The sequence below is a fragment of the Pollicipes pollicipes genome, unplaced genomic scaffold, assembly GCF_011947565.3.
Source record: "Pollicipes pollicipes isolate AB1234 unplaced genomic scaffold, Ppol_2.1 Scaffold_5724;HRSCAF=6776_pilon_pilon_pilon, whole genome shotgun sequence".
Taxonomy (NCBI): Eukaryota; Metazoa; Arthropoda; class Thecostraca; order Pollicipedomorpha; family Pollicipedidae; genus Pollicipes; species Pollicipes pollicipes.
Genome location: NW_023596746.1, coordinates 45,219,021 through 45,232,895, shown reverse-complemented (window position 1 = coordinate 45,232,895; position 13,875 = coordinate 45,219,021). Strand labels below are relative to the sequence as shown.

General features: G+C 49.5%; 3 protein-coding genes across 4 annotated transcripts in view; 1 reads left to right on the top strand and 2 right to left on the bottom strand.

The window, feature by feature from the left end:
• LOC119103459 (intraflagellar transport protein 88 homolog) overlaps window positions 1-67 on the bottom strand; it is a 32,036-nt gene extending 31,969 nt beyond the window's left edge. Inside the window, exon 1 of the mRNA XM_037227006.1 lies at window positions 15-67. The gene's annotated coding sequence lies outside the window, so the exon portion shown is untranslated. The remainder of the gene's footprint in view (window positions 1-14) is intronic.
• A 268-nt stretch (window positions 68-335) lies between these two features.
• Window positions 336-13,875, top strand: part of Smyd3 (SET and MYND domain containing, class 3) — a 41,061-nt gene continuing 27,521 nt past the window's right edge. The window contains exons 1-2 of one of the 2 annotated variants that reach the window (XM_037226080.1): window positions 336-494; window positions 2,445-2,549. The gene's annotated coding sequence lies outside the window, so the exon portion shown is untranslated. Of the gene's footprint in view, window positions 531-2,444; window positions 2,550-13,875 lie in introns of both variants that reach the window. The other variant, XM_037226078.1, reaches the window with a different exon arrangement.
• On the bottom strand, window positions 4,026-6,125 carry LOC119103104 (uncharacterized). The gene is made up of 2 exons (XM_037226555.1): window positions 4,953-6,125; window positions 4,026-4,751 (listed from the first exon to the last, which is right to left on the bottom strand). Exons 1-2 carry the CDS (start codon window positions 6,072-6,074, stop codon window positions 4,425-4,427), a joined length of 1,449 nt encoding a protein of 482 aa, XP_037082450.1. The 5' UTR covers window positions 6,075-6,125; the 3' UTR covers window positions 4,026-4,424.

The window sequence follows — 13,875 nt, the reverse complement described above, 5'->3', positions numbered from 1 at the left end:
CCGGCCCTACTCACCAAAATCCGTACGCTCTTGGACACAAATACAGCAGGCGAAGCGGGTTTTGTTGTCTGCTGACTGTAGCCATGGAAACAACATTCCATCCATTTATCTAGCACTCTATAAAATACATCCCGTAAGTCACTGTAATATGACACTACAGCTTAAAAAACAGTTAATTAGAGCCTCATTGACTCTACAAAAATAAATTTATGTAATAACAATGACAACAATGTCGTCTTTCTTAAGTTGTTTTTACCAAGAAATAATACCCTTGAAAATAATTTGTGAATACATTTATCACGGGTGTGAGACATTCGAGTGAAAATTCTGTTCCATTGAGGGGGTGCCTCGCAAACACATTTTGCAGTCCTAGGGCCTGGGATATTCCACAAATATCTTTACGAATCTGGTGGTGGTGATCTCTTGTCCTGTTGGCCCTATTTTTCGCCTTTATTTAAGTGTTCAGCTGTGGACAGTGGTTGGCATCAAATTGTGTACGTTGTGTGACATTGCTTCGATCCTATCAACGGGTAAATATAAAATGGCAACTGTCCAGATCCTGTGACATCGCTTCACGGAAATACTCCATATTTGTAGGGAGTTTTAAACTAAAGCAACCATCGTGAAGATCATTTGGTGCAGTTCACAGCCCTCCCCATCATTAGACTGAAACCTTCTAAGTTTCTCAGCTACATGCCCACAATGATGTGCAGTCTTTTTCAAGGTGACTACTTCTAGGTCACTCAGACATCCATGACACCATAACATTTCCATTCAAATCCTGTCATTCCAGTAGCCATGTGGTCATCAAGGCCAAGAGCAGTGTAATTGTTCAGATATTCATCTGGCATTTGTTAGACAATTTGCAAACATAGCAGCCATCAATTGGCTGGGCTCTCAGCCCATGTTGTGATCTGGTACTTGCTTTAATATGTTTAAACCTGGAACATAAAATATAATATTTATCCCACTTCATCATTCATCTCCCAGCACTCAGCTCTTGTTCAGGAGCAAGAATAGGATTGAGCTGACATGAGTTAGTGCCTTCCTTTAGTACATACCTAGACACCAGTCTGGAAAAAACTAATACACTGCCAGATGCCTATGTGATGTCAGTGTGCTGAAGGTACCACTCTTATGTGCCAAACTTGGGCTGGATCAAAGCGAGCTGAATTTTCACGTGATTTGGGGTGTGAGTAGTGCAGTGGTTAATGCACCTGCATTAACCACTACACATGCGGGAAACCAGAGGTACAGGGTTTGATTCCCTTTGTTGCCAGCCCTTACTGCCAGGGTAAGAAACCGGCAACACCATATAGCCCCAGTAGCTGAATGTGTCATAAAGCTCCAGTGATACATATGCACACTCACAGCATTACTTTGTGGATAAGATGTTTTCAGTATTTTTGACTTAGATTACCTTTGCATCATACCAGTTTGGGAAATATTGACTCTGTGTTCTGAAATTAGCACTGACCACACTCTGTATGGAGATTGGCACTCACTCTGTGTGAACTTAAGTGTTCTGATTGGCGGCATATGTGCTGAAAGCTGCTGCTGCATCTGCAAATGATAGCTTGCTGGCACAATGGCACTGAAATAAGTCCTATGTCATAATGTGGCTGATAAACATTTAATTACTGGCCACTCTGCAAAATTCATCCATTGTGCCAGGCTCCTAATCAAAATCAGTCCACTGAACCCAGGGCATGAGTTTGATGATGTGAAGCCAGGCCAAAACACAATTAATTTTCAGTTTTCATTTTGTTTGAGCTAATATTTTGGAGTAGATGTTTTTCCCAGACATTACCCATGCAAAATCATGATTCTTGGAAGCATTGGCTCACCATGCACTGAAACTAGTGATGGCTATGATCCAAGCTCCTGAGAGCTCATATTTTTGGTGTGCATGATCTGAAATGGTTATTTTATCTAGCATGCATTTTTCTGCATTACTGCCTCACATAATGTGGTCACCATTTATTGTACTGTTTGCCATTTAAAGTCAAGGTTTTTATTCTTTGGAATAAAGTTGATTTAGGGCTGCCAGGCTGGTCCAATTTTTCTGGCAGATGGGATGGAGACTAGCAAGGCATGAAAGATACAAAACTAGCAAGATGATATCATCTGTCCTTTTTTACAATGTGACATTAGGTTTTGCCTATAAGGATTCAAAGTTTTGTGTCAAGTTTGCATCAGAACAGCAATGTCACATTTTGTTCACCCATAAGGCTTTGAAAAAATTGTGGCAAGTTTGTATGAGACAACCAAATATACTCAAAAGGTCAGAGATAGCATGTTATGATTAATGTGTGATGTGACAGATTCTATTCTGTCCATCCTAAACAAATGGTAATGTTGTAACTAAAACATGATAATACATTTTGTATCAGCATGCATATCCAATCAAAACCCACCACACACAAGCTGATTTTTCTTTTCAGATTTGTCAGCTGCTCAAAATGGAAAAGTGAAAATTCTCTGTTAAATGTGGCCTCAGTAAAAACCCCAGCAGAACAAACAACTTCAGCAGCAAGATAGAAGTCATGGTAAGCATGGAGTGTCTGCCTTTACATAGAAATATGTATCCAGTTATGATTTATGCCTGAAAAGACTGATTCTGACTGACTGACTGCTAATCTGCTGCTATCTAAATCTAAAAAGACTGCTTATCTACTATGGGATGAGTACTGTTTCAGAAGGGTAAAATATGGTCACAAATTATGACACCCTTGCTGAGGGTTTAAGCATTGCATTTTAAAATGGACAAAATGACAGGACACTAATGATTTTCGTGCATGGCAAGGAATGCATTGACTGTGATAACAGTTCCCCACGTATGTGACAATGTCAGTCCTCCCAAGTTGGGTGGGGCGGGGGGGGGGGGGGGTGCAATCCGTGTGGTCATTGCCGTGAGGGCTGCTGTTAAATTGTCAGAATTTGTGACTCAGCTTCCCGAGACCCCTAGCTCTTGCGATCCAGCCCATGTGAAGAAATCGAGGCACTGTGCATGCAATGCATGAGGTGGCACACTCTTTTGTTGAATGCCAGGAGCTGGAGTTGTCATTTTGGCGGCTAGAGGCCAGAAAGCTTTAGCCGGACACTAAACCCGGGCGGGCCGCGATCGTGGTCCGCATGGTTAATCGCTGCCTTATTTACTATCTGTTTGTAGACACGCAAACAGTCGTTCATCACTGCACTAGCCGTCCCCCTGATAGAGGCATGAACAGCCCTGGGTGAAGGGAACCGACAAAGGAAGCAGCAAAACGAAACCGCAGGATGCGCCTCGAGCCAAGTTATAGGGTTGCCCTGGCCCCAAGCACGGGTTTGGGCACATCTCGTGTCATTGACTGGACGTACGTGTCATTGCTGGGACGTACGCAAGCTGCGAAGCTCTGGTGATGACAAATCTCATTCCGAATGAGGTATGTTTGAGGTGCAAAGTTTTAGATTCCCGCCTCAAATGCAAGCATTTTCACTAGACAGACATCAGACGGCCCACGTTGTCGTCATATCGGAGAGCCCTTTACAGCTCATAGCTCAATATTAAGGGTCATCATGTCCCCAATAACGGCGAGCCTTCGTTTCGGTGTCCCAAAGTTGCACTTTCACCGTACTGATCCCATGACTAAACCACACGCCTAGATCACTCAGTGGCTTCCCGTTCGTATGCGCTTCTTTTTAATCGTGACGCACGATTGCAAATTGAAACTTAATGTTTTCGTAAACTGTGCGAGTTTCCGTCTACAATTTCAGGAAGGAACTCTGTCCAGTACACAGTTCTGGCAAACAGCATTACATTCTGAGACAAAGCTCGACGTCTGGCCTGCTATGGCAACGCCCCTCCCCCCTCCCTCTCCCCATCCCGCTGCTAAGTTCAAACAGGGCTTGAATGGGGCACCCCACAAATCCCCCGGTACCCCTTGAAAGCTTTTGTCCACTTTCTGTCTATTCTGACGTACCTTAAGCCTCTTCATTTTTGTTGGCTGTGCTATTTTTGTTCGTTGACCTTTCCATTTATTTTCCACTCCGCTTGTCGCTTGGAAGCCACATTCGTTTTCTTTTTGAATACATGAAATTATTTACATGATACACATGTTTACATGACATGATACGAGCGGCGAGTTGGCGTGGTTGTTTGTGTCGAAAGGGACGGTCATAAATACATGAGTGTATTTGAATTGCAGTATGGCATTGTACATCAGTGCACGTACACTTAACATATGTAGCGAAAAAAACTTGCTTCGATCAAACAAATGTATCATTAGCGATGGCCGTCAAACAATGAAGTGAGGGAGAGTGAACGAACAATGATGGCACAAAGCTGCATAGACATGGAAAGGCGGCAGTCCGTGCTGCATCACGAGTGAATACTCTATCTTTACTACGCTTCGACACTCAGTCTGAGACCAAAGGACCACATTTCACTGCACCAAGCTCTGACAATAGCAAAATCTCATCTCGTCAAAGCGCTGCTTCAGGCAGTCGCTCTGGCCGCGGTAGACGTCCAGCCGGGACACGTCCACCACCGAGAGCAACTCCTCGGGTGGTGCAGACCCGCCCCGGCTGCGCACGGTGGCCTCGAACTCTCCCAGGCCGGGCGTGGTGACAAACTGCACCACGTACTCCTCGAACGCCTGCACCTGGTAGGCCGTGTCCTTGACGACGCCCTGCGGCTGCGACAGCCGGTGGAAGGCGCTGGTGACGCTCAGCAGGCTGAGCTGGGCGCACTGAGAACGCACCGCCTCCAGCTTCACCGTGTTGATGTGTTGGACGGCGGCGGTGGCGGCCCGCTGCACCACAGCCGCGTGCACCGGCAGAGGCCGCCGGCTGCGGCACACGCACCAGTGCGTGCTGATGCCGGCCGCCTCGCACGACCGCTCGCTCGGCACGGCCCGCAGCAGGCTGACGCCGCTGTTGGCGGCCGGCCGCGGCGCGGCGCCCATGTCGGCCAGCAGGTGGCGCAGCGTCGCGTGCGCGTCGAAGAAGGTGGTCAGACGGCGGGCGTTGGCGCGCAGGTGCCGCACGCGCTGCGGGTACCGCACCGCGTACCACGGCGGCAGCAGCACGTAGAAGAACGGCATGCGTGACTCGTAGCCGCCCAGCTCGGTGCGCATCACCGGTCCGAAGCGCATGCCATGGTCGCTGAAGAAGAGCATGATGGACGAGTTGTATCGTTCTGTGTCCTTGTACCAAATCAGAAACTGGTGGAGGCGGTCCTGCATGTCCTTGACATAGGTCAGCGGTCCTTCGTGACTGAGAGCACTGCTGAATAACAGCGCAAACTGAGGAGTGGTGGCCTCGTTCATGAAGTCTTGTAGCAACTGCAGTTGGAAATCGATTTGCGGTCTTTTGTTGATGCATAAAGTTTTCCGGCTTTTCACGTACGAAGAATGTTCGATGGCTTGGTAGAGAGGTCTCAAGTAATAGTCTGTGGGGGTTCTGTAGAAGCCTTGCTTCTTGTAGTTGAATGTTGCGATCTCAGGGGTGTCTTCATTGAACATGGTGATGTAGCCCAATCGGGAGAATTCTTTCCAAATGAATGGAAGGTCATCGAATGGCTCTTTTCTCAGGGATTGGTTCAACTGATCCATCTGTAGGCCACTAAGGAAGGCCAGCATGTTTGGGAAAGTGTTGACGCCTATTTTGTTAAGACCCATCATCGGAATTCCGTGAAATTTGTCGATCAAAAGCTTTTCAATGTTGGGCAAGAAACGTCGAAAGTTAAGCCTTGAAACGGAGTCAAGGCCGATGAGATAGACGTTGAGCACCTCATCATTTTCGTTTTGTCTGGTTTTGTTGGAAGGTATTGAACTCCCTGACACTTTTTTTGGGATGATGAATGCACGAAAATCTTCATGAACAGTAGCATTATTGTGGGTACAAAAACATCTGATATGAATGAACTCTTCCTTTACTCTGAGCATGTGCTCCCCTTCGAAGCAAACGAGCTTTGTGCCGAATTGATAGTTGTCGTCCGAATGCCCTTCATCCGCCCTCGAGACATTTCTATAACAGCACTCGGGCTCACATGGCTGTTTTTGCACGTTTTTGTCTTTAAACATGAACAGCATGCTGCCGTGCTGCTGTATTTCCACAATGGATTGCTTATGGCATCCGCGGAACGGCGTCTCGTTACTGATAACTTGTGCAATACTCTCATCCCAAGGGTCAAAATCTGGGATCTCGCAAGAACTGGATTTGACAAGCCACCCGGTGATGTAAGGATATTTTGCAGGCGGGGGTGTGGGAGACGGTTTAGGGACATGAATGACAGCAACACGTTCCTTTTCTTCTTTTGCGTACCACAAGACGCAAATCAGCATGAAACACACCAAACCGATCGTGATTTTCAACATCTGGGTTTGCCTGTTCACATGATGAGTCCTTGAACATGCCATCCTCTTCCCCATGACACATAGTTTTAAAGCCTTGTGAGCCATGGATTTTCTATACCAGAATCCTTAGCCTGAGAGGTGTAAAAGACTGGCTCGTTGAATCCCCGCGCGTTTGTTTTGCGCACCGGCAGACGCTCCGCCAATGTTGACACCGTCGGTGTTATCACTGGGAGTCCGTGTTGATCGATGGGCCGACCGATCACCGCCGTATCTTGCCGAAATTTGGCTACTGCTTCGCAGGGGTTTGGCGCTAATCTTTCTTCACTCCGATCATTCGACTCACGAGGAAAGCGACCTGAAATAAGAACGGCACCGTGAAAGAAAAAGAAGCGAATGCAGTACGCAGTTTTCATTCAACCTTGAACGCAACTAATAGCTCGTGCACCACTTGCGGGCACCTCCGCTTCTAAGTTCTTGTAAATGATTTCTAATTTGTGAGCGAGAGCTCTTATTCTTATTCTGCTACTAACTCACATTCAGTATACTACACGAGTTGCTGGGTGAACGACGTTATGAACAAAGTATTGGCTATATTGGCAAAACTAGACGTCGCGAGCTGTGCTCGGAGTCACGACTACCTGCCAATGCCGGGAACCTCGTGACCAAGAACGGGTTGCGGACAAAGACACGTATAGAACAACGTCGCTGGACACTTTTTTCTTGGGATAAAATCGGAATGCTGAAGGTTCGTTTGGATAAGGACGTATTGGGTGAAGTAAGTGAGGTCAAAAGGTCAGATACAATTAGGCTCGCATTGCATAAGGTTCGTCGGGAAAAAGTTCGCGACGAAATCTTCGTGCTCGCCAAAGTCCACGCGGAAAAAATTAAAAGGGTCATACCCAACAGTTCGCAAATGCAGGTCAAAGGTAAAATTCCTTTGGAAAAAGTGCGTTGGCAGCAGTTCGTATGCAGATGCCCAATGTAAGTTCGAATGCAGATCCCATTCTTGGGCCGGGCCTCGGATGAAATGTGGCCGCGGAGCCACCACCACATCACACCGACGACGCAGGGCGGGCAGCGGGGGAGGGAGGGGGGGGGGGGGGGGCAGGAGATGGCATTAGACAGAGGCAGTTGCACAGGTCAGGTCAGACTAGCCTAGCTCGTCGTGACATGAAGTTAAATGCCACCGGCGGCGAGGACATTAATATGAATCAATGCATGTGAGCAGCTTAAACTTGTCCCGGGTTGGATGCGACTGTAGGTTGAAAAAAGCACGTCAACTGCAGATTAACCGCCGTGTTTGCTGTGTTTAGCCTTTATCTTCCACCCTGATGCCGCCTCTGTGGCGCCATCAGCCTGGCCATGGGCGTAGTTTCGCGAAATGAGTTTGGGCCGAACAGTGAAAAATGACTGAACATACCCCAAAATACGTCAGCAAACGGGTTTCACCCGGTTTTGGTCTTCTCAAAGCGTGGTTGGAAGAAGGGTGGAGCTGGAGTCCATGACAGGGGAGAGGAGGGGAGGGGAGAGCTGAAGCTCGAAATTGAATTGGAAACTACACGCCTGCACCTGACGCCCTTTGAGCGCGCCACTGACTCAAGCCGACGGTCGCACGGGAAGTCAGCTGCACTATTGGAGGATGGTGGGCAGACGCGCGCTTGATGTTTGGTCTTTGTCAAGTAGCTTTGATTGCGTAAAAAAGTAACCCGTTACGTGGAGAGAAAGACGTACCTGCTGTACCCTCTTGGCTGCATCTTGGCTCGTAAGGGTGCCGATAACGTAGTGGTTAACGCGCCTGCGCTGACGTGTGACGCCGCGAATGACGAATGACGCCCGTGCCAGTGGAGGGGACTAGCACGACGAAATTTTAAAGCCGCTGTTGAGAACGTATGAATATATGTGGAAAGGTGACTGCACCGTGAATGACCGTGAGAAAAGGAAGTAGTGTGATAAACATGATGAAAGAGCTTAGATCGTTAAGACCAGTGAGAGGAATGACACTTCTGTGTGGGGGACTGACGGACGAAGAACAATTTGTCAAATCATAATTACAGCAGTCACCTAATGTTGAAACCAAAGACGGACTACGAGTAAAGTCTAAGGCAGTAAAGCGAAGCACCAAGAGCTCCCGGACCACCTCCATTCTTCTCCCAAGGCCCGAAAGACCCTAAAAAGTAAATGACTGAAAATTTGCAAACATTGCACAAAGCATGGCTGCGCAGCGCGCACCGCGTTGTAAAGCTATAAGTATATTTCTAAATCATCTCAAAGAATAGACGGAGGTAATGGCGTCGGCCTGTGTAGGTGCTGAACTTTCGGCTTGTGGTGAGACATCAACCACTCGATAGACTTTGTCATGTCATGCATATCATACCATGCGTGGATAAATTTATGACAAAGTAGTATAGCAAGGTACGAATGGTGCCACATCATTTTCGCCAATATTAGTCTGTACATCTCTGGCCTATCAATACCCTAATGGCTGTGCTGGGCATGCAACCCTTGCAGAGGAAAGCTTTGAGACACGAGCACATGCTAAATTCGGCAGTGACTGGTCCCATTGGCCATCTTACACTCGCTAGCACCGAGCTTAAAAGCGCTCGCACTGGAGAGCCTCGGTACATGGCACGTGCTGAAGAGAGGACGGGCGCGTCAAACCAGCCCCCTTCACCACCTGAGAGACCGCTAGCGCTAGTGACACTGGATAAATTAAAAACCGATTTGTGAATAAGCTTATCATAGACTTGGTTCAGTTAGTGAAAGGAAGATTTTCGTAGCAAAGATTTGCATACAAAACCTTGGATATATACCAAAGGCTACATGTACCGAACCAGACAAATGCCGTCCCCATGATGAGGTGCTGGGTGACGCACAAACATCTGTGCAGCTGGCTCACACCGCAGGCACGGTCGTCTCCCCGCGACTACTGACATCCGACCCTGAATCCCGGCCGGCGGCGGTCCCGGGGCGCAGCCAGCGGGCGCTCACTTGTCCAGGCAGAACGCGCAACGGACGCGCGCGGCTTCCGCCTTCAGCACGTAGACGAACGGGCCGGCAGAGACCAGCAGCTGATCACGGCGCACGTGCGGCTTGTTGGCCGCGCGCAGTACGCCCTTGACGGCCAGCGGCGGCGGCGGCGCGGTGGCGTGCCAAGGATCCGCCATGGCCTGGTCACGGTGGTGGCATGGGCCGGGTTGCGGGGCGGCGCGGGCGGCGTGTCAGAGGCGCGCGGGGGCAGGCGACGACAGGCACTGAACGGCCGACAACACGAGCCCTTGGCACCGAGCGACACCAAGCCTTCTCCATTTAATGTCGCTTGGTCGATAACCTATCTTTTTCAGACGATAGTGCCCTGGAGCCAGGTCAAAGGTCGCCAAAAATGCCAAAAACCGGAGTACATTTGGCACACAACCCCATGCTCCCAGCCTGCAACACAGACCGCCACAAGCCTTCACCAGTGGATGCACGATGGTCGATAAATATGCTTTCCAAAACGTGGTGATCCTGGGTCACGTCAAAGATCACAAAAAACGCCAAAACCCATCAAAATTGGGTGCAGACGATCCGATGTTGCGAGGCTACGGGACGGATGGGTACAAAATATTTACCAATCGATGCGCTATGGCCGATAACCTATTAATACGAGACCACGGTGACTCCGGGTCAAGTCAAAGGTTTCCACAAAGCACCCGAAGCCAGAAATTAATGTGCAAACAACCCATGCTCCGAGCTTATGGGACTGATCGGCACGGACTTTCACCAATCGAGACATCATGGTTGATAACCTAACCTCTGCAGAACATGGTGACCTGATGTTGGGTCAAAGGCCACAAAAACGCCTGAAACCGGCAAAAATCACTCGGCTTTGGTGTGCCGACTGGTGAAGATTTCGTGCCGATTGGTCCCGGAGGCTGGAGACATGGCTGTCAAACTTATTTCCGGTGGTTTGGGCTTTTCTAATGACCTTTGACCGGATCAAAGGCCATCATGCTCTGAAAAGGATAGATCGTCGGCCATAGCGCATCATGTCACGTCACTGGGGCTTTACGACACGCTCAGCTGCTGAGGCTATAGGGCGTCGCCAGCCTCTCACCCTGGCAGAAGCGGCGGGCACCGCCCTTCCTACCAGGGTGAGAGGCAGGAGTTACCTTTAAATTTATAAAGGCCAGGTTCACCTTTATATTGGTCACTCCAATAGGCTGAGAGCATGGAATTTCCAACTGTTTTTTTTTGCTTTGCATTTTTGGTGATATTTTTAAGATTTAATCCAAGCCTTTTGAATGGATGAATTTCTGGAATCAGGCCTCACGCTAAGCAAAGCTTGTTGTGTGCGTACTGAACCCTGCCATGAGATCGTGGAACTCCTGGTTCATGGCAGAATAAGGTGGCGAAAGCTTAACCGGCCGCTGTGCTCAGCACGTTCCTCCTTGCCCTCTGGCGTCATCTGGCCTTCATCGCGGCCGCTACCACCTGTCACGGGCCATACCTATCAAGGGCAAATAGCGACCGCCTAAAGTGACTAGAGCTCACCCCACCACGGATAGGTGAGTCGAAAGGCAGCTGATCTAACCAACTGAACCACTCGGGACCCTTGACCTGACCACAGGCCACCATTTTCGGCAAAGATCGGTTATCGACCAGGCAGCACCAAATGCTGAGGGATTAGTGTCGATCTCTCCCATAGGACCGACCGGACCGACCAATCGGATGGGTCCCATGGGCTCGGAGCATGGAGTCGTCAACAGGTTTTGTCGACCGTTGAGTCTCTGCCCGGCGAGCGAGGCGCGGCGCGGCGCGGCGCAGTACCGGCCGCAGCACTTCCCGCACTGTCACCGCCATACGGCCCGTCACACAGGGTATGACACGACTGGTGAGCTCCTCGTCGATCCAGCATCAGACAATGTCGCGTAGGACGGAACTAAAAACAGCTACACAAATGACCCGTTGAAACGAAGAAAATGTATTAACAGCCCAGATGTAGGCGCGCGCGACGGGAAATAGGCACGAATCCATACCTTTCGTCCTTCTTTAACTCTACGGGGCTGCACGAAAACCAGTTCAAAAATTAATAATTACGCATAATTATCAAATTGTATTATATTGAAACAGTTTGTTCAAGCACTTGTCGAGACGTTCTCCTAAGCTAAAATAAGGTTTTCAGCTGGGATGTTTGTCCGTGCATATATGCATTGTGCGTTTGGCTACAAATGCCCGTATCTTTACATTGGCGAGATCTTTTCTAGTTGGCATATTGATGTCCATTCTTGTCCAAGCCATGTAGGTAAGTCTATCAAAGTCGGGCAAGATATGGTGTAAGCGAAAACTGAATAAGGACCAAATTCAGTGGCGTAGCCTGGGGACCCGGTGGGGGTGGGGGCTCATAGGCTTTAGCCGCCCTCTTATCCCGTCAAGTTCGAGCGCGGTTTTGCGCTACGACACTACTAAATGCAATTCTGGAATCTAGTGATCACAGACACTACCATGCGCAGCAACACATAGATCTCAACAACCGTAATTTAGTAACAAGACCAGCGAAAAGCCGAGAGAATATGTATTGTTTGCACTGAAACAATGCTTTAAGCCACCCGGGCAAATGAACGATCGCCAGTGATAGGGTACGCGCTGTACCTGTTAGCGTTTTGAGGCATGTGAGCCTGTCCGCATGGCATAGGTACTGTCAGCGGGGATGGGACTCGCTCGTAAAAATTAGCACCCTTCCCCCACCCGTCGCAAATAACGGTGGCCCCCGCCCGCCTACGCTGCAAATTCTCGTTAGGCCATGGGCCATTACTCGTGATGATTAGATGAATATCAGCAGTGCCGCAACACGATAACAACAACAATAATGATAATAACAATGATACTAATAATAATAACAATACTGGCGCAATGTCATTTATGACCGGCATCATCATAAGTGGAGCACGCGAAGGGGGCCCGATATCCACACGCGATACACGCGAAGGAATAGGCTACGATACCCAGCTAAGCACCCGAAAATTGCGGCACTCTTTAGCCCGATTAAACCGACCCTGCTACAGGAAGCCAAAAGAGGCGTCACACGGCGTCTAGGCAGAACGAGAGGTCACAAAGAGAGGCTCCAATCCGGCAGAGGGGGTCGCGACACAAACACAAGTGCTTTAGTGCCCTGAAAGTGTCATTAGCTTTCGTAGAGACTTGTCCCAATATCTTATCAGAAGTGCGCCCACGACCGAAATCGAGGAGCGCCCATCCCCCCTGCGACCTGTTAGGCATCCTGGACAGGTGGACGGGACTCCCTAGTGAAAGTGCCCGAGCCCAAGTGAAGGTGCTCCATGAGCCTCAGTAACGAAGCGCTTCCGTAATAAAGAGGCGTTTCAAAAAAACACAGGTAGACGAGAACCCCAAGCCGAAGTGGAAGGGGGGGGGGGGGGAGGGCACAGCCGCTGTCGAGCACCCGAGGAGGGGCTAGGGCACACCCTTCCCCCCCCCCCCACCCCCCTAAGCACCTGGGAAAGTTGTCCAGCTTTGCGTACCATTAATGGGCTTCTGTTACAGGCAGAAATAGGATAAGCGTAGCAAAACTACCACGGCGGGATCCACAAGGCCTGTGTAATGCAGTGTAGAGACGGGGTCGCCGTTAACTGAGATGAAAGGTGTCTGGGGTCCACGTACGATGGCGTCCTCAATCCTAAGAAAATATGTGCCCAAAGCCTTGACGGAGCTCCCAAATCTAGGCACAGAGCGTACGTCCACTGCGTACATGAACGCAAGTGCATGGGGCGTCCTGTGCCGAAGTGGAGTAGTGCATCAGGTCCACGGGCAGATAGAAACGTCAAGCTCGATCGCAGATGGCCCCAAGCCTCGACAAAGGACCGCCTCTAAACCCAGAGCCTCGTTCCTCATGAGACCATGCAAGCCCGTTCCTTACATCGGGGTAAGCCCACTCCATACCCATGTCAGTGCTGACTCTGCAACGCTTAACAAAGGTCGATGCGCTGTTGACTGCCTTCTATGTCCGGCACACAGGCAGGTCTTGATCTGGTATGGAAAGTAGGATCGATAATGATGTAGTTAGCTACAGATTACTTGCCAATGTTTTTTTTCGAATACCATCTGAGTGCTTTATTCCTACACGCCATACGTCTCTATTAAGGGCCCACTCGGGCCCGTAATAGAGACTGCACTATATATCTCCATACGGGCCTACATCAGCTCATTCTCCCTGTGCTCCTATTTGAAATAAAGGCGTGGCCCACTGACGTGAATCTCTGACGTCACCTTAGTGGGCGGAGCTCGGGTCGTAAGTCGCTGAAGAACTGGGCTCGGGTGGAGTGACACCCATAACGGTAGGCAGAGAAGCGCCTCAAGCATTGGCACAAAAATGTACCCCAACCAAGTGAACAAACACTGAAAAGTGTGTGAAGAGAGACACCCCAGGCGCACGTGGTAGGGAGTTCCCACCCTAGGTAGAGAGGTGCTTAAAAGGCCAGGCGGACGGGCACACCACTAGGCTTACCCAGCTACCTCGGCGTACCTGGCCCTTATATAGAAGGTA

Bases quoted from the DNA above. Each gene is read 5' to 3' on its own strand.
- LOC119103104 (XM_037226555.1), bottom strand. From the start codon at position 6,074: ATGCTGTTCATGTTTAAAGACAAAAACGTGCAAAAACAGCCATGTGAG. The intron at 4,752-4,952 runs GCCGACATGGGC...AACACGGTGAAG, and splicing joins CGACGCTGCGCCACCTGCTG to CTGGAGGCGGTGCGTTCTCA.